Genomic DNA, 23,833 nt, shown 5'->3' with positions numbered 1-23,833 from the left:
TGGGGGTGGGCAGAGGGGATGCTACTGGTATCTAGTGGGTAGAGGCCAGGGATGCTGTTAAACACCCTCCAATGCCCAGGACAGCCGCTGCAGCAAAGGGCTATCCAGCCCCTAATGTCAATAGTGCCAAGGATGAGAAACCCTGCTATAGATTTCTTTAAATAGCACTCCCTCTAGTACACTAGAATTATAATTCCTTTACCCAATTTCAGCTTAAAGAAAGCTTATCAGCAGACATTCATTTCCTTCACAAGCCATGGAAGGACACCAAAGAAGGACAGTGTATCGTCCCAGCTCACAAGGAGACTGCAATTTTGTTGGCCAGCTCCAAGTTAACATGTACTGGCACCAGGAATTATTTCAGGAATTCTTCTGTTGTGTAAAGCAAAACAAAACTATATTTAGATTCCCAAAGGCACCTATACCCTAGTTTGTGGGCTTTCTAGAAGAGGACCAGTAACAGCTCACCTGATCATTCAGGAACCAACATGGGAATGCTCCAACTTTCCAAGCTGGGAGAGGCTTGATGGCCTGTCTGCTCTGTCCCCTGCCACCCCCAGGACTGCACCATCTGTATGGAGCGCCTCACAGCTCCCTCAGGCTACAAGGGCCCACAGCCAACAGTCAAGCCTGACCTGGTGGGAAAGCTGTCCAGATGCGGTCACATCTACCACATCTACTGCCTGGTTGCCATGTACAACAATGGCAACAAGGTGAGTGCCAGCCTGTGGGGCTACTGCCACCTCCACACTGGGCCCTGGAGGAGCAGGAGCATGAAGGCTCTCTTGGAGTTGTGCTCCAGGTGATGTAGGGAGTCTTAAAGGCATCCCAGGGCATCAGGAGTGGTCATCTTGGCTGTTCTCAGTAGGATCCGTCCTCCACAAAATTATAATGTTGCAAAACCTGTCTTTAGCCTGGCTGGTGTGGCTCAGTGATTATGTGTCGACCTATGAACCAGGAGGTCACAGTTTGATTCCTGGTCAGGGCATATGCCCAGGTTTCGGGCTCGATCTCCAGTCTGAGGCATGGAAGGAGGCAGCCAGTCAATGATTCTCTCTCATCTTTGATGTTACTCTCTCTCTCTCCCTCTCTCCCTCTCTCCCTCTCTCTCTCTCTCTCTCTCTCTCTCTCTCTCTCTCTCTCTCTCTCTCTATCTTTTTCTGTCTCTCCCCCGCCTCCTCTCTGAAATCAATTAAAATAAATTTTCAAAAAAACAAAACACCTGTCTTTTCCTTCCCTATGGGCTATGCTACCCAACCCCCCAATATCTACACTAGGTGTGGTGGTCTGAGAGGTATAGACTTCTGTCTCTGAGGTTTTTGAGGGGAGTGGTCCATTGTCATGGCCCATTGCTAGGTGAAATAAGCCCCATCAATGAAGGAGAAGGAAGTTCTCATCACAGCACTGGGCCCATGGTGAGTGTTCATTCATACTGGCATTAATGGGTTTCCCAATCATCCTTCCTTCTCTAAGACTAGTGATTTCCATTTATAATTCACTTTCTTTGGACATTTTCAAACACCCATGATTGCCCCTTCAAAGGCATTATGGACTGTTGCCAAGGTCAGCCTGGATGATCCCCCTGCTGGAGGCAGGGAGGCTGCGATGCCCGTCTTATCCATTACTGAAGGTGGTGTGGTAGTCCCCCCATTAGAGCTGGTTTCTGGGAATCTGGGAATGTCCTTGGATGATAACTCTCTCCTTACAAAGTCCCAGCTTTTTCTAAGTCCTTGCCTTTTCTTGTGTTCTTTCCTATACCTGGAATAACCTTTAACCCCCATCTCCATGAATTCAAACTGTATTTGTTTCTCTAGGCCCAGCTTGAATTGCTTCAGATCTGAGATTTCCCAGATCTCCTCCAACCTCTTAACTCATCCAAAAAAATGTCTGGCTTTCAGGGGGCAGCTGTGTGCTTCTCTTTCTGTGGGAAAGAGTAGAGGCAAGAGAGACAGCTGACCCAAGATTGAACCCTGGCTTAGTAGCTGAATGACCTTGGGCAAGATTTTCAACTCTGAGATTTCATTTTCCATCTGGAAGATGAAGATAAAACAATGCCTAGTTTATGGGGTGTTATTACTAGTCTGATTCAAATTGATTCCTCCTTTGTGTTAACTATGGCTATAATTTTTCCCTTCATCTTTATGTAACCCTATGATTAATTTTTCAAAGTGCTAGGGACCTTTCTCAATATCTTAGGAAGTGTATGTTCAGTCACTGATGGGTGATGCATATCTGGAACCCTTGCACACTTTTCTGACCCTAAAGTAAAAGGTTTCTTTGGGATTTTGCATTTTTAGAGGTTGTTTTGGGCTTAAAGGGATTTCTTAATATATTTTCCTTTTGATGACTTTCCTTTATATACTTTCCTTTATATTCAAGATTAATCTAGTACCGCTTTGCATTGATTTCCATGCTTCTTTAAAAATGTTTCTTTAGACACTATCTTTTATTCTCTTTGGCATTAATACTTTGAAGCATGTGGGTGTGTTGGTGTTGTTGTTTCTTTACACAAGGTCATGAAGCAGGTTAAGGCCAGAGCAGAGAGTGGGACCCTTCCTAACCCCAAGCCTTGGATTCCTGTTCCTTGATCACATGGAGTAATTGCCATGAATACAAGCTATGCCTTTAAATGAGTAGAACTTGAATGGAAATATCCCTAAATAGCTCCACAGAGGATTCCTGCCTTCCCAACAAGATGCAGGTGTCCTGGAGAGCTTTGGTCCCAGCTGTGTAGCAGCATTTTTTACACACATACTCCCTGTGCACTCACTCCTTCTTCTCATTCCATTTCTTCTTGGGAATCTGGGGATAGAATTTACTGTCCAGGTTCTCTTCCCCTCAGATGACACCTCACCAGTCCCTGCTGTGAAACAGTGACCCCCTCACATCACAGCAGCCGGACTTCCTCCACACACACACACACACACACACACACACACACACACACACACCAACAGAGCCCTGAGGTGCAATACAAAGCCTGGCCTCCCTCTCAAGGACAGGATCTCTCTTACATGTCCCTAGTATGGGGTACGGGGCTATTGGTGGAATTTGCCTCCTGCTACTTTAGAGAAAGCAAAAATAGCCTTGGTAGCCAAGTGGGGGTAGGATAACTAAGGCCTGTTACTCATTTGGGTGTATTTTGTCCCCCAGGCCCTTTGTCTATGGTACCTTTTGGGGTTGGGTGGGGAGGTCATTACCAAAACTGTTTCCCAGTCTGGTTGCACTAGCCTTGTCTCCTCAGGATGGCAGTTTGCAGTGTCCAACCTGTAAGACCATTTATGGGGTGAAAACAGGCACCCAGCCTCCAGGGAAGATGGAGTACCACCTCATCCCCCACTCGTTGCCTGGCCACCCAGACTGCAAAACCATCCGGATCATCTACAGCATCCCCCCTGGCATTCAGGTGAGCCCATCCTCAGCCATCAACTGTTATCATTTTAAATATTTGTAAGTAAATGTTTGTCTTAATCCATTCAGGCTGCAGTAACAAAATACCACAGACTAGATGGCTTTTAAACAACATAAACTTATTTCTGAGGCTAGGAAGTCCAAGGTCAACATGCAAGCAGATTCAATGTCTGCTGAGGGCCTGCTTCCTTGTTCATAAACAGCCATCTTCTTGCTGTGACCTCATACAGTGGAAGGGGAGAGGGAGCTTTCTGGGGTCTCTCTTATAAAGCACTAATCCCATTCACGAAGGTTCCACCCTTCTAACCTAATCAGCTACCCAAAACCCCCACCTCCTAATACCATCTTGTTGGGGATTAGGTTTCAACATATCAGTTTTGGGGACACAAACTTTCAGTCTATAGCATTCCACCCCTGCCCTTCCCAAACTCATGTCCTTCTTGAATACATTTATTCTATCCCAACAAACTCAAAAGTCTTAACTCACTCAAGCATCGACTTTAAAGTCTAAATCCAAAATCTCATCTAAATAGCACCTAAATCAGATAGAGATGAGACTCAAGGTACAATTCATCCTGAAGCAAGTTCTTTTCCAGTTGTGAACTTGTGAAACCAAACAGGTTATGTGGTCGAGCCTCACCAGACACTGAGTCTGCAGGCACCTTGATCTTGGACTTTTCAGCCTCCAGGACTATGAGAAATGAATTTCTGTTGTTTGAAAGCCACCCAGTTTGTGGTATTTTGTTAGAGCAGCCCAAACTGACTAATATTATTATACCCTGAAAAGTCTTCTTTCCACTCTCATCCCCCATCTACGGGGTCTCCCCCTCCCCCACTCTCTACCATTGTGCTTACTTCCTTTTCTCTCCTTCCCGTATTCTTTGTGCACATGCAACAGACTGCATCCACTCCTCCCATTTTTACACAAAGTGTGACATATTAGACATATTGTTCTGCACCCTGCATTTTTCAATGAACAATGTAGACTGTATATCTTCCCTTGTCCGCATAGAGAGAGCTTCCTCATTCTTTCTCAGCTCTGCGTGATAATCCATTGTATAAAGCTACCGTAATTCATATTCAACAGTCTCCATTTGATGGGCATATGGATTGTGTCCAATCTTTTGCTACAACAAATAATGCTGTAATGAATAACCTTGTACGCATGTGGGTATGTCTGTAGAATAATTTTCTAGAAGTGGAATTTCCTTGTCAAATGGTATTAGCATTTGTAATTTGATAGCTATTCCTTGGCTCTGATTTTTGTGGGCATTTATTTCCTCTTTTGATTCTTTGAAAGACGGTCCCAAGGAACAAATTGAACAATTTTCCTGGCAGTCAATACAGACGCGTTCCTTTGTCACACATCGAAGCTTTTTCTAAATGCTCTAGGGTGCTTACTGGATTCATTTTGTTAGTAAATATTTATTAGTTCACCCTCCCCTTCTCTCTCCTCCTTGCCTTTTTCCATTTTTTTCTTTAATTTAACAAACATTTGAGTGTGGGTTATGAGCCAGGCATGTTCCAGATGCGAGAGAAACAATGGTGAGCAAAATGGACACCGTCCTTGCTCCCCTGAAGTCCCCAATCTAGTGGGAGAAGGATAACAATAAACAGATAAATAAACAAGGTTCTTTCAAATAGTGAGACTTGATGTGGGAGAAACAAAACAAGGGGATGTGATAGCCTGTAAAAGAATTGAATGAAAAACATAGTACTTCTTCAAGGGACCGACCAACCAGTTGGGGCGGGGGGGGGTGGGGGGCGGGGGCGGGAATTAACTGTACATCACCAAGCTACAGAGCAAAGAGGACATGCACCATCGGTAAAAGCTGTGGGCGGCTTCCAATTCCTGCTGATCCTCACTAGCTGGGGACTTCGGACAGCCACATGACCTTCCTGGCTCAGTTTCTTTATCTGTGCAGCCAGGAACCTATTATGCAGGGGTTTTCTGAGGATGGGAGCTATCATTATATGTGCATATTGTGGTGCTGGGCACAACAGCACTGTGGTGCCCAATCCATGGTCACCACCGTTATGGGAGTATCCTCATTATTGGAGTATCCCACTTGTCTGGGTAAGGAGGAGGGCCCATGTCTGGCTCACTGGGAGGGTTGGAGGAGACTTTCTGGAGCAGGGCAGTTGCTAGTAGGCTCTGAAAGACATGAAGAAATGGAGAACAGAAATTTTAGTAGGAGGCGACCATAGAGTCTCAGAGGAGAAAAGGTGGGGGTGTTGAAGGGCCATGAGGAAGTGTTTCATTTGGGGCATTCCTGGTTAAGGTCATGATTTCATTGCCCTTTCTCAGCCCTGGGAGGCTTGGGCTTTCGTGAAGAGTGGAGACCTTCAGCTCGGCCTTCACTGCAGAGAACAGTTCCCTGGGGGAGAAACTCAAGCCCAGTCGTGACTGCTTCGCTTAGCAATGCACCAGGAGCACTCAGCCTTGCTGGGTCAGCGCCAGCAAGTGTCTGTGCCTTTGCAGGATGGGCCTGTCCCAAGCAGGAGAGGGGCGGGCAGAGCCCTGCTGGGAACTGGACCTTCAGTAAGGCAAACTGGCCCAGAAACAGGCATGGCCATGGGGATGTGGCAAATGTGGAGTGATTTCATGTGAATATGAAATTCAGGACTGTGCAGTCCTGCATCTCCAAGAAGACATGGTAGCTCTTTCTGAAACCCCACACACTTACAATGCCGTTTGATTTGCAAAGTCATAGGTTGAACCAAGCCATTAAAAACATTTTAAATTCCAGAATTTTAAAATCATTTTGAATCATCCTTGTGCATCAAAAAGGAAAATGAAGACTCTGTGATTTCTTGTAGTTTCCTACATTGACATCCTCATTCATTCACCAGGACACATTCACTGATCATCTGTGTGGAGAGCCAGTACCAGGACAAGCGTGGAATTATTAATATTATATTGGTGGGGTCCGGCCTGCCCCAATCCGACTGATCAGCTGGTCGGCCAGGGGGAGGGGCTGCAGGCAGTTGCCCGGCCCCACCCCAATTGGGGTGGTGGGGGTGCAATCAGGGTCGGGGCCAGCCAGGGGGAGGGGCCATGGGCAGTTGGCCTTCCCCGATGGGGGGTGGGGGTGAAGGCAGGATGGGGGGTAGGGCCGCTGGGGGTGGGGCCGTGGGTGGTGGGCTGGCTGGCCCCGCCCCCTGGTCAAACTCTCGGTTGAGGGGATAATTTGCATATTAGCCTTTTATTATATAGGATTATATTGGTTTTATATTATATCTGGATGAGATGTTAAAACAGGTTTCACAGATTCTGAAGGGGTCTGGGATAATCAGAAACAATACACAAACATTTGTATATAAAGAAAAAAATATGTTACTTGGCAAAAATCCCTCACTTCTGATGAATTTCTCAAAGGGGCCTGTGGACCCTGACTGGGCATCCTGGTTTCTGGCTACATTCTGCTTTAGTTTCTTTTCCACCCAGTGGCCTGAGACTGCTTCATGGGACTGGGTGACAACAGTTGAAATGTTGTTAGATGTTTAGTCATGAATTTCCCAATCCATAGTATTAAACAAGATAACAAACCAAAAAAAACAACACACACACACACAAACAAACAACAACAACAAAACAACCATGAGGACAAAGGAGAAAATGCACAAGAATCATTCAGATCATTCTGACTGTGTAGCTCAGAGCTACACAGGCACTTGTATTGTTCTGAGCAGTTTGGAGGTAAAAAGTCCAGAGTGTGCCTCAGAGATCCTGGGCTTGAGTTTTGGCAAAGCCACTAACACTATGGAAGTCATTTCTCCTGTGAGGGCTTATTCCTCTTTTGTAAAACCAGTCAGAATAGATGTGATGTTAAACATGTACTGAGCTGTTAGTATGCAAGCAGGCGCCATGCTCACTTAACATTATAACAATCACACAAGATGAGATTCTACATCCGTCCTGTTTAATGGATGGGAAACCAACGTCCCAAGAGTGGGCTCCAGCTAACACAGCTGGGAGGCTGCAGCTTGGGTCCAAGCCCAGGGCTTCACTCCTGCTGCCTTTGGGGTCTGTTCTCTGTCCCAGGGGTCCTCAAACTACGGCCCGAGGGCCACATGCGGCCTGCCGAGGACATTTATCCAGCCCGCCAGGTGCCGCTGCCTGTCCTGCTTAGCAGCCGACTCGTCCCGGGCCCGCAGTGCGCATAGGAATTTGTTCATAGTGTTTTTTTTTAAACTGTAGTCCGGCCCTCCAACGGTCTGAGGGACAGTGAACTGGGCCCCTGTTTAAAAAGTTTGAGGACCCCTGGGACCCTAAGACCATTATTATTGTCTTCATTATTTCCATTAGTCCCAGCCTACATCTCCTCATCAGAAATATGTTGAAAAATGCCTTTTGTTGCCTGGCTGGTATGCATCAGTGGTTGAGCCTTGACCTATGAACCAGGAAGTAATGGTTTGATTCCCAGTTGGGGCACTTGCCCAGCTTTCAGACTCAATCTCCAGTTGGGGGCGTGCAGGAGGCAGCTGATCAGTTTTTCTCTCTCTTCATTGATGTTTCTATCTCTCCCTTTCCCTACCTTTTTTTGAAATTATTCTATCTAATAAAGGAGTAATATGCAAATTGACAGTCAACCCAACACAAAAGATGGCCGCCCCCATGTGGACGCAAGACGGCCGCCACAAGATGACCAGCAGGGGAGGGCAGTTGTGGACAATCAGCACCGCAGGGGAGGGCAGTTGGGAGGGACCAGGCCTGCAAGGGAGGGCAATTGGGGGCTATCAGGCCTGCAGGGGAGGACAGTTAGGGGCAACCAGGCTGGCAGGGGAGAGCAGTTAAGGGCAATTGGGCCAGCAGGGGAACAGTTAGGCATCAATGAGGCTGGCAGGGGAGTGGTTAGGGGGTGATCAGGCAGGCAGGCAAGCGAGCGGTTGGGAGCCAGCAGTCCTGGATTGTGAGAGGGATGTCCCAGATTGGAGAGGGTGCAGGCTGGGCTGAGGGACACACACCCCCCATGCACAAATTTCGTGCACTGGGCCTCTAGTGTGTGTGTGTGTGTGTGTGTGTGTGTGTGTGTGTGTGTGTGTATATGTATATATATATATGTATATGTATGTATGTATATGTATGAATATATATATATATATATGTATATGTATATGTATATGTATATATAAAAACTGATTTTTTTAAATGCACTTTGTTTTCTTTCTTTACTTTCAGGGACCAGAACACCCAAATCCTGGGAAGAGCTTCAGTGCCCGTGGTTTCCCGAGACACTGTTACCTTCCAGACAGCGAGAAAGGGAGAAAAGTAAGAGCTCGGGTATCAGGTTATTTACTTCTATGTTAGGGACCCAAGTTTTGCTTCCAAGGTAAAGAGAACTGTGTCTCTCTTAGCTCCAGATGCACATGGTCACAAGATCACAGTTGAGTCAACCATAGTTAAGGATGGATATGATTAGAAATTTTTTTGTAGGATGGTGGGGGTGGCAATAATTAACCTATTTTAGAATCCTTCCCTTAGGACTTTGCTGCTTAACAGCTGGTCCTAGGACCAACACCAGTGGCAACATCTGAAAGCTTGATTGAAATTCAGAACCATAGAACCTGCTTCATTTTTAACAAGATCCCAGGTGATCTGAGAGCACATTAAAGCTTGAGAAGCAGTGCTCTGAGGCAGGGAACAGTGGCTCATAGTGTTCATGTCTACCACTATTATTACTACGAATCCCCACCTTCAGCCCATACCATGTTTACGGTCGTTCAGTTTTTAACCCAATGCATTTTTATCAGGTGCCTTCTTCATGCTGGACACGGTGTTAGGCATTTATTTGTCTTGCTTAACAAAGATATATATTTTTAAATTTTTGCTGAATTAGAACATTCTGCAAGCCCTAACACCTCTCTGGGCCTCACCTGTAAAATAGAGACAATTAAGCACCAGCCAGACCTCACTCAAAGTGTGGGTGTGAGGACCAGATGAGTAAATAAATATGAATTGGCCTTGAAGAGGTCAAAACACTTCAACCTTGTCATTGCAGAAATATCTCACAACATCAGCTGTGGGTAAATGAATACCACATCCATGTGGGGGTGTCAGGTTATTTACGTCTATGTTAGGGACCCAAGCAAAACTTGGGGGTGGGGTGGAGTAGGGGTGGCAGGCACAGCTTCAGAAGTTCTCAGATCAGAAGTGCCTTGAGCCCTAGCTGGTTTGGCTCAGTGGATAGAGCATTGGACTGCGGACTGGAAAGTCCCGGGTTAGATTCCAGTCAAGGGCACATGCTCAGTTTTCGGGCTCGATCCCCAGTAGGGGGCCTGCAAGACGCAGCCAATCAATGATACTCTCTCATCATTGATGTTTCTACTTTTCTCTCCCTCTCCCTTCCTCTCTGAAATTAATTTAAAAAATACATAAAAAAAGAAGTGCCTTGAACTCTTATGTCCTAACTTTTAAAATGCAGCTGTGATATTGGTAGCTAATATTTGTTGAATAGTGTGTTCCAGGCACTGTAATTAAGCTACTTTTCACGTAGCACCTGCTAAACTACTCACAGCCTTTAGAGGCAGCTCAGACCATTGCCATTCTATAAATAAGGAAATTAAATCTCAGAGAAGTGATCTAACTTGTCGAAGGTCACACAGTTAGGCAGTGACAGAGCCAAGACTTACCTGCATTTCCCTGAGTCCACATCCAAATCTTCCCTTCACTTAGGACATCACGATGCAGGAAGGGGTGGGGCCCTTCATAGGACTCTCTACCATCCAAATGATAGATAGCCTTTGATCAATACTAAATGTCTGACTTTGATTTCCTGCCTTTTCTCTTGTAGGTTCTGAAGTTGCTGCTGGTGGCCTGGGATCGCCGCCTCATTTTTGCCATTGGTACCTCCAGCACAACGGGAGAGTCAGACACCGTCATCTGGAATGAGGTCCACCACAAGACAGAGTTTGGCTCTAATCTCACTGGCCATGGCTACCCAGATGCCAATTACCTGGATAATGTGCTGGCTGAATTGGCTGCCCAGGGCATTTCTGAGGACAGCACTGCCCAGGAGAAGGACTGAACTGGAAGAGCTTTGGGGGAGAGGGGCTGTGGGGACCACAGCATAGGAAGTGAGGAGAGTCAAGGTAGAAGTTGGTGCAGTGCCCTCCTGACTCCCTCATCTCCCCTCCTGTCCTCTCTTCATTCCCCATTCCTCCCAGCCACAGCGGGGAGCCAGGTTGAATAAGAGGATGTCATTCGTAAACCTCATCCATTACAAAAGGGACATGAGATGAGGGCCATCCCCAGTCTGTTCCCATGGAGTTTTCGGTGCTGGGTAGTCAAGAACACCGCCCCTCACCCCCTGAGGGGGGGCATGGTCAGCACACTTAGGGTGTGGACAGTGCATGGGCACTCCATATCTTGGCCTCGTGAAGCCTGAGGGTCATTGCCTCAGCTGGCTTCTTGCTGCTTCCACTTCCAAAAGTGGAGTTTCTGCTTTTCTCTCCTCTGCTGGAGGCGAGGAGCTCTCACTGTGCAAGTTTGGGGGGCAAAGAGGTGAACCGCTAAAATGCTGTGACATCAGAAATCAATGCCTCGGTGTAGAGTGAGGAAGCGCTTCTTGCCAAGAGGGTCAGGGAAGCAAAGGCCTCTGAGAGCACACTCAGTTCTCATAAGAGTCCTTGGTTTCTCTGGGCCCTCCTTCCTCCTCACACCATTAACGGTCCAAAGAGGCACCTGCTTCTCTCATGCAGATAGATGGGCTCTGGGATTCCTCTCTGGGTGGCACCCCAAGGTGTTTCCAGCCACTCACTGATCAGACCAGAGTCTGCATCTCATTTAGCATCTGAACTGTCCTCAGGGAGAGGAGTCCATAGTCTTCTTCCAAACTCATCCGAGATCAGCTCAAAGATTCCATGAGTTTCATCAAGTCACTGTGAGTAGAGCCTGTGCTGGGCTCTGTGCCATCTGTGTATGTGCATATGTGTGCGTCTATATGCGTGTGTGTGTGCGCGCCACTGGGCCAGGGTGGTGGAGAGTCCCATCATGTTCTCACAGTCTGTTTTGCAAGATGTCAAACCCCAATTCTGATGGGGATCAGAAAGCCCAGCCATGGACCCTCGACTTCTCTCACCCTTTGCCAACCCATCACATAGTGAACTTGGATTCTGATTGAGTCAGAACTGTGTTTGGGGAGATGTGTAAGGTGAGGGCTGGACTGACCCCTTTTTCAATCTCTTTCAAGATTGGATCTGAGCCAATCTCCATCCAGCCTCATTTCTCTGAGGGCTTCAATCTCTGTCCATGCAAATTTGTTAATTAGAGCCCAGGGGTGGCCCTGGGTCCCCCATTTCTCTCGTCTATTGCAGATTGACCTAGAACATGGAGAGAGCCTCTTTAGCTCATTCGTAACAGGGTTAGCACCATCTTATGGTCTAGTCCAACCTGTGTATGGGTTGTGTCCCAAGACCCTATCTATCTCCTCCCCAACATTCCTCTTGCCTTTGGCTTGCTCCCATTATGAAATGAATTGGGGGTCAGGGAAGAGAGAAGGGGGAATCAAGCAGGGAAACCCAATTTACCCTTTGAAAGTGGGTTCTTTGAACTATATGTTTGGGGGAAGTTCCTCTGGATACTAATTTAAATTTATATACCTCATGTTTTGGGGGTTTGACGTATATATATGCTTATATATTTCATAATATTTGGGAGGTTTTTGATGCTAGAAATTTTGAAACAAAAGGAGCTTCAAAAATGGTACTTAAATTAGAACCAGAAACCAAGCTTTCCCGAGAGTCTGCTTCAGAGCTGCTGCTGTTAGGCCTGTAGCTGTGACCAGTGGATTTACCTAAGTATCACCCAGTTCCCAGGGAAACGCTGGTGCTGAGCCTTTCCTCATTTTCCCACTGGCTGTCTGGACAGTCATAGGTTGTAGCAGGGGGAGTTCTGATGGGGAGAATTGTGTCTGCCATCTTGGTTCTGGTCTCTCCCATAAGTCAGCAGTCATTTATCTCACCAGCAAACTGGGTGGTTGGTCCTGAGTTCACTGCACCACAGAGTCATTTCCTGCCGCTGTTGGGGAGGAAACACCCAAACTCAATGGAAGAGACATCCCTGCAGTGTTGAATGTCACCCCCATGCCCTCGCCAGGCTCCCATATAGGAGAGGACATTAGAGAGCTTTACCATGGGCCACTGCCAGCTTCGCCTGGGCTGCTGGGCTCATCACCCACAGTGATGAGGAATCAGACGGAGGGTCAGTGGGTAGAAGCACAGTGTGCAGTAGGAGAAGGGGAAGAAAGAAGACATGCTTTGACAACTGGCAATGGGCAGTGGGGAGAAACTGATTTCCTGGATCAGGCAGAAGAAAGTGTGAGTGGGAAAGGGGCCCCAGAGAGCATACAAGGCAGGATGTATGCCAGAGGAAATGCCACTTTGAGAGTAAGTCTTCAGACCTTCAAGCCTTTCTTCTGGGGCGTTGATTATCTGTGCCCCATTTCTCTTCCTCTCTGAGGATGCTCAGTTGGGGCTACCTCATCCTCATCTTCTTGTGGGACATTCTGGGCAGAGGGAATCTTGCATTTCCTTTCTAACACTATGCCAAGATGGGAAGCATTCCTTTGCCCTTTCTCTGGAGCCGGCTTGAAAAGGTACATTCTTGGATTCAGTGAGGACCCTGCCAACAGAGGCCCTGGGCATCCAGCACTTTGAACAGGTGTGTCTCCACCAGAAGGCCTGCTGAACTCCCTGGCTCACGCAGGGACTTCCATGCCTTTCCTTTCATCGTCTTAGCACCAGCAGCCCAGTTCCTCCCTCCCTGGGTCTCCAGGGATGACAAACCCTGTCAGATGCTCATCCCATAAAGATTAATTGTGCATATGTGGTTGTGTGTGCCTTTATGTTTTCATCCCTTTCCTCTGTGGTATTTAGACTTGGTCAAAAGTACTCGTCCTGGTATTGCACTGTTGTGTGCATGAGAAGACTGGGGGAAGGCCCCATTGTGGTACAAGAAAGGGTCCTGTCCCCTTTCTTTGTCTGTGGTCACTGGCATTGAGTGGGGGTGGGTTTCTGGGAGAGGGCAGGTGACTGTCCTCATGTAAATCTTTGTAACTGCTGTGTTTTGAAGTTGTTGGTGTTGCTCTGTGAGAGGACATCGCCACCTGGTGCTCATGAGCTGTACATGCAGAACAATAAATGGCAAACGAACAACCACAAATTGTTGTCAACCTTCTCCTTTCTATAGATCAGGTGCCTATCCGTGAGGCATTTGGGGTAATTCCCTGAGCCTGTAAATAAACACAAGCCCTCCCACTGGGTGGAGTGGGGGGAGTCCCTTTTCTCTATTTTTTTCACATCTTTTCCAACCACACATTTGCCCAAAGGACCTGGCTTGACTTCTTGTTCCTTTAAAGAAAACAGACCAGCCCTAACCGGTTTGGCTCAGTGGATAGCATCGGCCTGCGGACTCAAGGGTTCAATTCCGGTCAAGGGCATGTACCTTGGTTGCGGACACATCCCCAGTGCGGGGTGTGCAGGAGGCAGCTGATTGATGTTTCTCTCTCATCGATGTTTCTAACTCTCTGTTCCTCTCCCTACCTCTCTGTGAAAAATCAATAAAATATATTTTAAAAAAGAAAGAAAGAAAACAGACCACATGACAGGGGAAATAAGTAAATGAACCTGAGGGGAAGACTTTTTAACAACTATGAATGTTCACTTCTTACAGTTCCCCTTGCCTGACCACACTAGAGTGTATGTTTAATAGTTCACAAGCTGCTGTTTTTCAAATAAATGTTTAGCATTAATCATCCTGATATTAATAAGAACACAGAAATAAAATGCAATAGTAAAGCCACCTTTGTTCCCCAAAGCCACCTTTGTCTGCATTTCTGAGAGTTCACAAAGTGTGGTTTTCTTGAAGTCTGGATTGGCCTTCCCACAGATCCCAGCCTGGGCTCACCAGCAGGAAAGCAGGCCTAGGAACCCTCCCCTCTGGGCTCTGACTTGGTAAAAGCACTTAGAACTCCCGAGTTCCAATTTCCTCTGGGTGAGCAATCAGACAGAGTGCTCCTTAAGTACATATTTCAATGCTTATTTATGTGCAATTTTGTTAGTTGAAATATAAGTTTGAAAAGAGAAAGAACTCATGGACATGACAACAGTGTGATGATTGCACAGAGGAGGTGGGAAAGGGTATAGGGGGGTATAAATGGTGATGGGGAAAAAGTAAAGTTAAATAAGTTAGCCAAGGTTTTCACTTGCGTGGGCAGTTAGTGCATTGAAAGTCTGGAAGCCACAGTTCTACTTTGTCTCTCTGACTCAGTCATCAAAGAATTCCTGGGAAAGGCAGTATGTACAGAAAAGTGGTTAGTTTGGCTGAAACTAACCCACAAAACACTCAGAAGTTTAGAGGAACATTTTAATGCTTAAGAGGCAAGGTCAAGTGAAGGGGTTGTAGACATTGGTGCCCCTGGCTGGGCTCCACTTCTGTCACTTACTTTTTTTCATCACAGCAGGGGCTGAGGGATGATCCTCCCTCTTGTGACCTCACAGGCTGGGATGCTCCAAGCCCCTTCGAAGAACCAATTGTAAACCTAAGCTCCTAATTGTGAATGTGAACCGGAGGAGGACAAACTATCCTCCACAGAAGATCACTCACTAATGACATCTGATTTGGTGAGAAATGTATAACTTTTTAAAATGTTGTGGAAGAACACTGATAGAGTCTCCCTGATCGTTGTAGTTTAGGTGAGGTTGGTACTAAAACTGGGAGAAGCCTCAAGTGCCAGGTAACAGGCATGCATCCTGTCGGGTGCCTCCAGGCGGTCAGCCTGGAACTGAAGGGAATACGTCACAAATGTTGTTGAATGCCTTTTTCACTTCATTTAAAAGCATGGATTTGATCATGCTGGCTTCCTTGCTTCTGGTAAGATAAAGGCAGGGCACATATGTGGTGTCTAGTCTGTTTTGGTTTTCAGGAGAGTGAAAAACTTAGCTGTGGGCTTACTTTGACTTTTTGCTTTATTCCTTGTCTCCCATCCTCAGAAAAATGCAAACTTCTCGTTGGAATGTGGTGTGTGAGGCAGGGGGTGCATGTGATAGGAGTCAGGAAAGACAAGGGCCATTCATGGAAGAGGAAGGGGTTGTACTTTGGTAACATAGACCAGGAAACTGCAATACTTAATCCACCCAAATCTACACTTTTTTCTTTGCCCCGTTTATGAGGAGCTAAGAGAAAGAAGCCAGGTAGTGGGTTGTGGGTAAGAGTTCCAATTTCCCCTGAGTACCAGACCCTTTTCCAGTTTTTACCCTTTCTTCATTTACTCCTTTTCTACATATTATTCCTTCTCCCTTGACATCCTAATAGAAGTTAAAATATTTTCTGAGGACTTTATGAACTAGTCCGAAGTCCAAAGGTGGTCTGGTCTAAGTAAGCATTAAATTGTGTGGAAGTTGGAAAACATAGGTTTGGTATAAGCAACATGTTTCTGTTCAGATGATGTTGAGATGACCCAGAGGAGATGACACAGCCCATCAACGCAGAGCCCTCAAAGCTAAAAAGCTGTGGCCAAGCAGGACTCTGTGTCCTCTGGGGGCTCTGTCAGCCTCCGGAAACATGAGATCTAGAAATCTCTTAAAAACAAAATAGCTGAAGGGTAACACTTAAAGGCAGAAATTTTTTTTTTTTTCCAAGACAGAAATTCTTATAGCTCGTGAATTGGAAACCACGGCCAACCTCAGATTAAATACATCATTTCCAAATTCAAATATCAACATTCTCCCACCGTATACCCGACTTTTTACATGTATGCATTCAGGTGAAAATAGTTAATGGTGCACATAGAGCAAAGATTCCCCTTCATGTTTTAATCCCCAGAATGACTTTTGCTTAGAAAGTTACAACTCCTCCCCAATCCTCACCCCAAACTTGCCCATGTAGCTCTATTAATCTCCTGGCCCAGAGACCAAAGGCATACCTGCTTTTGGTTGCACTTGCCACTTCAATAGTTAGAAAGGCAGAAATGTAGAGAGAGAGGGAATGAAAGATATGCTTGAAGCTCTGCCTACAAATGAAGCATTTTCTCAGGAGAGATTTAGGCTGGACATTGCTCCTGCTCTTGGTCGGGATTGTCTTCTGTCCCTGCAGTGCCAGGAGCCAAACTCTGCCTCTCGTCCTCAATTGCCTGGTATCCCCTCTTCTTGTATTTCCGGATGCGATAGATCACCAGGGCAATGACAACTGCCAGGACGGTGGTGACCCCCACTGTAACCCCAGCAGCTTCTCCCCCAGACAGACCACTACCATTCCCATGGATGACCTTCATAGCCCTGCGAAGCTCTAACGGCTCTCCCAATCTCCACTGGTTGGTCTGGGAGTCTTTAATCCAGGAGCTTGAAGTCTCAGTATTAGTCACTACGACAGTGTTAGTGGCAGCCTGACTCATAAGGGGTGGCCGGGTATAAGGTGGGAGCCTGGCAGGGGGCAGAGACCCTCCTGTAAAGAGCCCAGACTTGACACAGTAAGATACTTGGCACCCATCGCTGATGAGGGCTAGATGTTGACTAAAGCCCCCGGGACATTTTTTCAGAGCAGGTGCCCCTAAGTCTCTGGATATGGCAGAATCCACCAAGGGGTTCCCAACTGCACAGCTGAAGAACCCACCAAAGGGGACCGAAAACTTATATCCCAACTCATAGTCCTGAGAGGCACATACCTTGAGGCTTTCAAAGAGTCTTAGTGGAAAATAGCCAGCTGGGCATGACTGTGCATTTGTCAGAGGGTTAATGCTCTTAGCACTGAAGAGACCCCCAAAAAGTAGTCCTGAGTCTTCTGGTACTTCACCACTGGCCACACACCAAAAAGCCCTAAATTCGGCCTTTGCCACTCGGAACACATCTTCACACACCGTCTTGCAGAAGACCAAGAGGGTGCACTTCCGGACACACTCCAGGCCATTGTAGCCCTCCTCGTGGATCTGGGTCAGGAGGTGGATTGGGGAGTAGCCAGAGGGGCAGGAAAAATCACCAGTGAGTGGATTCTTCTGCTCCAAGTTTTGGCATACTTGGACAGCCCCATTCCCTGACAGCTGAGTGCATTCCTGATAAACCCCACCAAAGGAGAAGTTGGTCATTTTCCCTTCACAAGAGCCATCATCAGTGTTGGCCTGAAAATTGAAGTTGGGTGAGTTGAGATCTGTGCATCCAGGGTAGGTGTTGAACGTGTAGTAGCGCCTCACAGCAGATTCCACCGTCTTAGACAACTTCTTCACCAATGGCCCTGGCAAGTCAGGCAGCATGTCAGGGTTGATGAAGAAATTCAAAGGCAGGCCAGCACGGTCTATGGCCACCAGGTGGTTGGTGATGCCCTGCTGCCAGGTCTGGAGGGTGATGCCAGGGTAAAATGGAACCCCTCCAATGCTCTGCACCCTGGAGTGGGTGCGGTTTGAGAGGTAGCTCTTGGTGAAGGCATTCTGTGAGGTATAGTTCTCCTCAAATTTGAAGTTCACGATGTCATGGAAGACAGCTCCAGCAGATGCAGTCACAGCACTACGGCTGCTCTGGCTGTCCTGGAGGAAGGAGGATCTGATGTGGTCTTCCTGAATGAGAGCAGCCCCAGCATCCACACTGGTGATTACATGGGTGCCATAGTTGAGGACCAGGAGCTCTGCCAAGTAGGTGGCCATTCGTGTCTGGTTGTTCTCCAGACGGTCAGAGATGTCCAAGAGCAATTTCTTAAACGCCAAGTTTAGTTCTGAGACTGGGTTGATTTTGACTGTGTAGATCAGGTTTCTTACCTGTACCTGGGTGGTTACAGCTTGGTCCTTCACCTGAAGAGTCTTCATCCTCTGGAACTCTGGGGAGAACTTGCCATTGACTTTGGAAAAAAGGGAGAGCTCCATGTTGATGGAGAAGGAGGTGCTGCTCTGGTAATTCACCCAGGACTCCAAGATTTCTGAGTTCATCTCCAGGTTGCTCTGTTTCTGGGGGATAGTGAAGATTTCATCAGGGATGATGTACTGTCCATCCTCCGTGGTCCTGCAGTCGGTGTAGGTCAAGTCCAGCACCCGTCCCATGTCCACATTCCGTAAATTATCCCAGCCTCCTCCAGGTAAGACTTCCAGAACAGGTAGATTTAAGGCATTCTTGCATTTTTGAAATCCAGCATCATCTGCCTCTCCCAGAGGCTTGTCCATCTTAGCCCATGCTGCTACTGTCCAGAAGAGGATGGCACCCCTGAAGCTGGTCATGGTTCAGCCTCAGCAGCAAGCCAGCTCTAAGCAGCGTCCATCAAGCTTGGTGCAAGCTGAACCAATGTGAAAGAGCAATTGCTGAAACTAAAAAAAAAAAATTCAGTAGTTCTCCTAAAGCCACCAGTTCCGCTTTAGGCTACTGTAATTGCAAAAGGGGAAATGAGTCGATTGGAATACTGTGGTCCATCAGGACTTTGAAAACATTATGGTGCGCTATATAGCCTTAACAGTTAACTACCCTAACTGTCCCCCAACAGCCCCCCAGGTGGTTACGCTATGACAGTAGGGGGTACTCAGAAGTGCAACCACACACCTTACTGTTTCCTCCACATGAGTTTTCCGTCTGTAAAAGAAAGCTTTGGTTTTGCTTTCGATTCATTCTCCTGATGTTTCAAATTTTTTCTGACTGCTCTTTCCTGGAACTCCATTATTAGTTTCTTCAAACTGCAAATGCAGAGGTAAATGACAATATCACTCTTGCCAAGACACCGACTCCTCCATACCTAGACTAGAGGTAGGTCATGGCCAAAGCCCAGGTTTCCCATTTACCTGAGGGTGAAGCCCAGGTTTCCCATTCACCTGAGGGTTCCCACCGAAGAAAGGAGTGAAAATCTTGGACACAAGTCCTGTGGAGTTTCATTGTGATAAGCCCTAATAGTCCCGACTTTGGAGATGGCATTATCTGAGGCGGAGTTGAAGGAATCTGAAGGAAATTCCACTTGCTACACACTGGGAACCTCAGTCTGCATTGTCCTCAGCATTCAGAGTGAAGGTGAGGGGCCCCACTCTGTACTATTGTTTCTTTTCAGATAGAAATGTTTAAACAAAGAGAAAATCCACACTATAATCTAGATTTTGATTTAGAAATAGAAGACAGTGGCCAAAGAATATACAGTATGTATATACATACTTATACACCGTGTGTGTGTGTGTGTGTGTGTGTGTGTGTGTAGCTGGCAATAATTTGATAACTGCTGTTATACCTCTCATTCCATTCTTAAGTCCATGTAATCAGTACAGGTGCCCCAAAAAGAATGTAAGTCTTCATTACTCAATTTTTTAAAGCAACAGTTCATTTGTTATATCATTAGAATACAATTTCACAAATTTTCTTTAGTATACTAATGTTAGGGCATTTGAGCCCATAATTTAGAATAGTGTGTTTAGGCTCATTGATCTCGCACCAGGATTAACCAAAGCCCAGATCTGTCAGTTCTTTGGGACAACTAAGGTGCATTTTAGGAAGTTTAGTGGTAGCCAGAGAATCCAGCAGAATTAATGGGATTCCCAATGCACTCTCATGGCTCCCCAAATCAGACCATGAAGGAGATGCAGTGCTGAGGTTGAAAAAGTTATGCTTCGATTTGTTAAGTATCATTATACTAGCACCTGTATGCATCCTGGAAAGGCAGTTTCAAGGAACTGAATTACCTCAGAGTGTCACCGTGTCTTCAGAAATCTTGAGGGCAGTTGCCTAGTTTTACAGGGTGAGCTTCACTCGTTATTATTAAAATAATAATTATATTGTGTTCTGTAAATCTAGAAACAGACATTCTGGGTCTATTCATGCCTCGGTTATCACACTTCAGGGAATTCACCTACACCCAATAAGGATTAATTTATCAACTAGTGCCCAGTATGTACTTGGCTAGAGAAGCAAACCTATGCACAGGACGTCCTGGTCAATTTCCAAGTCAGTTATAAATGTATAGCTCAGTAGAATAATCTAAGAATGAGAAAAAGTAGAATTAAATGCCCTTTGGTACTTCCAATAAGTCTGTTAAAATATCCACACACTGTTCTTCAAACTGTTTCAGGGTTAATTCATCATAATCAGAAAACTCTCTCATACAGTTTTGAAGACATGCTAACAATGTTGTACTCTTTATTATCCCTTTAATAAATCTTCTGCAATGAGAATATAAGTAAGGCGAATATCGATAATTCTATATTCAGGTGTTCCCACATCCCAACACACCCAGTCATTGTCATTTTTTGGAGAGCTTTCTTCTTCATTTTTATCATAGCAAAAATTGAAAATAGCTAAAAGAGCCAATAGGAGTGAAATTATATTGCATCCACATGACATAATATATTATAGTCATCATAGTTAAATATTCAAACAATTTTAATAACATGAGAAATTCTTTTTTTTAATAAATCTTTATTGTTCAGATTATTACAGGTGTTCCTCTTTTTTCCCCCCATAGGTCCCCTCCACCTGATTCCCCACCCCACCCCATGCCCTTAGCCCCCGCCACTGTCTTCATCCATAGGTGTAAGCTTTTTGTCCAATCTCTTCCCGCACCCCTCAGAGAATTGTCAGTCCACTCCCTTTCTATGTCCCTGATTCTATAATATTCACCAGTCCATTCTGTTCTTCAGATTTTTTTATTCACTTGATTTTTAGATTCGCTTGTTGGTAGGTATGTATTTGATGTCATTTTGTTGTTCATAATTTTTATCTTTACCTTTTTCTTCTTCTTTCTCTTCTTAAAGAACACCCTTCAGCATTTCATATAATACTGGTTTGGTGGTGATGAACTCCTTTAGCTTTTTCTTGTCTGTGAAGCTCTTTATCTGACCTTCAACTCTGAATGATAGCTTTGCTGGGTAGAGTAATCTTGGTTGTAGGTTCTTGCTGTTCATCACTTTGAATATTTCTTGCCACTCCCTTCTGGCCTGCATAGTTTCTGCCGAGAAATCAGCTGACAGTCGTATGTGTGCTCCCTTGTAGGTAACTAACCGTTTTTCTCTTGCTGCTTTCAAGATTCTCTCTTTGTCTTTTGCCCTTGGCATTTTAATTATGATGTGTCTTGGTGTGGTCCTCTTTGGATTCCTCTTGTATGGGGTTCTGTGTGCTTCCTGAACTTGTAAGTCTATTTCTTTCACCAGGTAGGGAAAGTTTTCTGTCATTATTTCTTCTAATAGGTTTTCAATATTTTGCTCTCTCTCTTCTTCTGGCACCCCAAAAATTCGGATGTTGGTACGCTTAAAGTTGTCCCAGAGGCTCCTTACACTATCTTCATATTTTTGGATTCTTTTTTCTTTTTGTTTTTCTGGTTGGGTGTTTTTTGTTTCCTCATGTTTCAAATCTTTGGTTTGATTCTTGGGGTCCTTTGATCTACAGTTGAGTTTCTGTATATTCTTTATTTCAGACAGTGTATGCTTAATTTCTGACTGGTCCTTTTCCATCTTTTTGGCATTCTCATTAAGATCCTTAAAGGTCTCACTAAGTTCCTCAGCGGTTTTTAGAAGATTCTTGAGTAACCTTATAAATGTGGTTCTGAACTCTATGTTGTCCAGTAGTTTGCTTTCCTCCATTTCTTTCATTCGTGACATGTTTCTTTGTCTCCACATTTTGCTGCTTCCTTGTGTTGATGGAGTGGCTTTGTGTGGTAGGTGACCTATAGGGGCCAGTAGCTCAGCCTCCCCAATCACCTGAGGTGGACACCTTTGGTACACCCCTTTGTGGGCTGAGTGCAAAGTCTTGGTGTAGTTAAGCCTTGATTGCTGTTGGTACACTGGGAGGAATTGACCTCCAGGCCAATTGGCTGTGAGGACCTGCTGTGTCTATAATGGAAGAGCTGCTGTGCTGGAGACACGCTTATGGTGTAGGACTTGTTTCAGTGGGGCTTTGGTGCTTACTGAGTCTGCCTCTTGAATGTGTCACTTATGGATGTGAGGAATTGAAATCTCACACTGACCACTAGGTACACTGGCTTCTGGATCTCCAATGGGGTGCAGGTCAGCTACTGTCTGAGGCCACCCAGCAGGAGCTACAGCGAGAACTACAGTTTTCTCCTCTTTGCTTGGGGTTTGGAGGTTTTGGAGCTGTCTGACCCGGGCTGCAAGTTTGCTAGGTTAAGCTGTGATAGGGCAGGCCATTCATATGCTAAAGCCGCTGCTTGGAGCTTGGGTGGGTTCCTAGATTGTGCAGGGCGGGGTCTCAGGGCATGACCAGGCTAGGGCGTGGCAAACAGCTATGGCTGCCAGTAAGCTGGCTCTGCGTCTCCGACCGGGTCCCACGTCCTGCGCCCCAGCACAATAAACAATTATTCCTGCGCGCAGCCCTGCAAGCAAGCCTTCCTCACTTTCCGACCCCACAGCAGACAGTCCAGCTTCTCCCCTTAGGAGTTTGGGTCCCCCGAGTCTCCCCAGAAACTGGAGTTCGGAGTAATCGGGAGCTTGTCTCCCTTCGGGTTGAAAACAGCAGCGCTCCCAGTCGCCCGTCGCCAGCCCAATTCGCGCGTCTCCGTACCTCAGCTTTTCAGCACTTGTGTACCCCTCAATGCTGTTTGCTCTTTCCTTCTAGTTGTAGAACTTCCACTCAGCCAGCATTCCCGTGGTTCTGGGTTATAGACGTTTTGTCTTTTAGTTGTAGTTTTGAAATTGTTGTGCGAGGCAGCAGTTTAGGTGTTTACCTACGCTGCCATCTTGGATCCTCCCCCAACATGAGAAATTCTTATGCCGTAATGTTAAGTGAAAAAAAACATGGTATACATTCAACATGACCTCAGCTGTGTATAAATATATACCTGTTGACAGTAGTTATATCTGGTTGGTAAGTTTTGTGGATCCTGAGATAAAAGAATCATTTGATGTGACCCACCAAGAAGTTTATCTGCTAAGGTGGACTTCCCATGTTCAACGGAGGACCCCAATCTTATGAATACTAGAATCCAGTGTCTACTTACTGACAGGGGTTCCTCATGTACTCTGTACACCAGGAAGAACCTCAGACTGGACCTTTGGTTTCCCACACTATGCCCTCCACCCCCCTTTACACCATCTGAGTCAACCACTGCAGGGAAGCCCTGATTTAGTCTTTCTATCAATGAGACATGTCCCGTCCAATCAGAACTGTGCAAGTCACTTGCACCTATACCAGCCAATCAAAACTGCATGATTTAGACCAACCAGAATTATATGATTTAGATACCTCATTTACATAAAATAATCTAATTGACAACTGAGGTGGAAATTTTCACCGTAGAAAGTGTAGCCTCCCCTTTGTCTCAGTGGAACACAATTTAGATTGCTACCTGAATCTCTGTCTCCCAGGTTGCAGCTCCTTTTGCCTCAAATAAATGCTTTTTATTCTTTATTAGTCTAAAATTAATTTTGGTTTATAGTTGTATGAATTATTTTAACTTTTTCCTCTTTTCTGTGGTTTTTGAGTTTTCAACAATGAGCATGTCTTTAATCATTTGACAAAATTTTCT

General features: G+C 45.9%; 2 protein-coding genes across 3 annotated transcripts in view; one reads left to right on the top strand and one right to left on the bottom strand.

Annotated features, from left to right (window-relative positions):
- Positions 1 to 13,564, top strand: part of DTX4 (deltex E3 ubiquitin ligase 4) — a 32,390-nt gene extending 18,826 nt beyond the window's left edge. For both annotated transcript variants that reach the window (XM_080688191.1, XM_080688192.1), the window contains exons 6-9: positions 561 to 713; positions 3,245 to 3,406; positions 8,594 to 8,683; positions 10,206 to 13,564. In XM_080688191.1, the coding sequence (XP_080544317.1) occupies positions 561 to 713; positions 3,245 to 3,406; positions 8,594 to 8,683; positions 10,206 to 10,439 (639 nt within the window). In that variant the 3' untranslated portion in view covers positions 10,440 to 13,564. The remainder of the gene's footprint in view (positions 1 to 560; positions 714 to 3,244; positions 3,407 to 8,593; positions 8,684 to 10,205) is intronic.
- Positions 13,565 to 14,770: 1,206 nt separating this feature from the next.
- On the bottom strand, positions 14,771 to 18,667 carry MPEG1 (macrophage expressed 1). Its single transcript, XM_080688185.1, has one exon. The coding sequence runs from the start codon at positions 18,603 to 18,605 to the stop codon at positions 16,452 to 16,454; it is 2,154 nt and encodes a 717-aa protein (XP_080544311.1). The 5' UTR covers positions 18,606 to 18,667; the 3' UTR covers positions 14,771 to 16,451.
- Between the last annotated feature and the right edge of the window lie 5,166 nt (positions 18,668 to 23,833).

The sequence above is a fragment of the Plecotus auritus genome, assembly GCF_963455305.1.
Source record: "Plecotus auritus genome assembly, chromosome: 9".
NCBI lineage: Eukaryota > Metazoa > Chordata > Mammalia > Chiroptera > Vespertilionidae > Plecotus > Plecotus auritus.
This window is presented reverse-complemented; position numbering and strand designations above follow the sequence as displayed.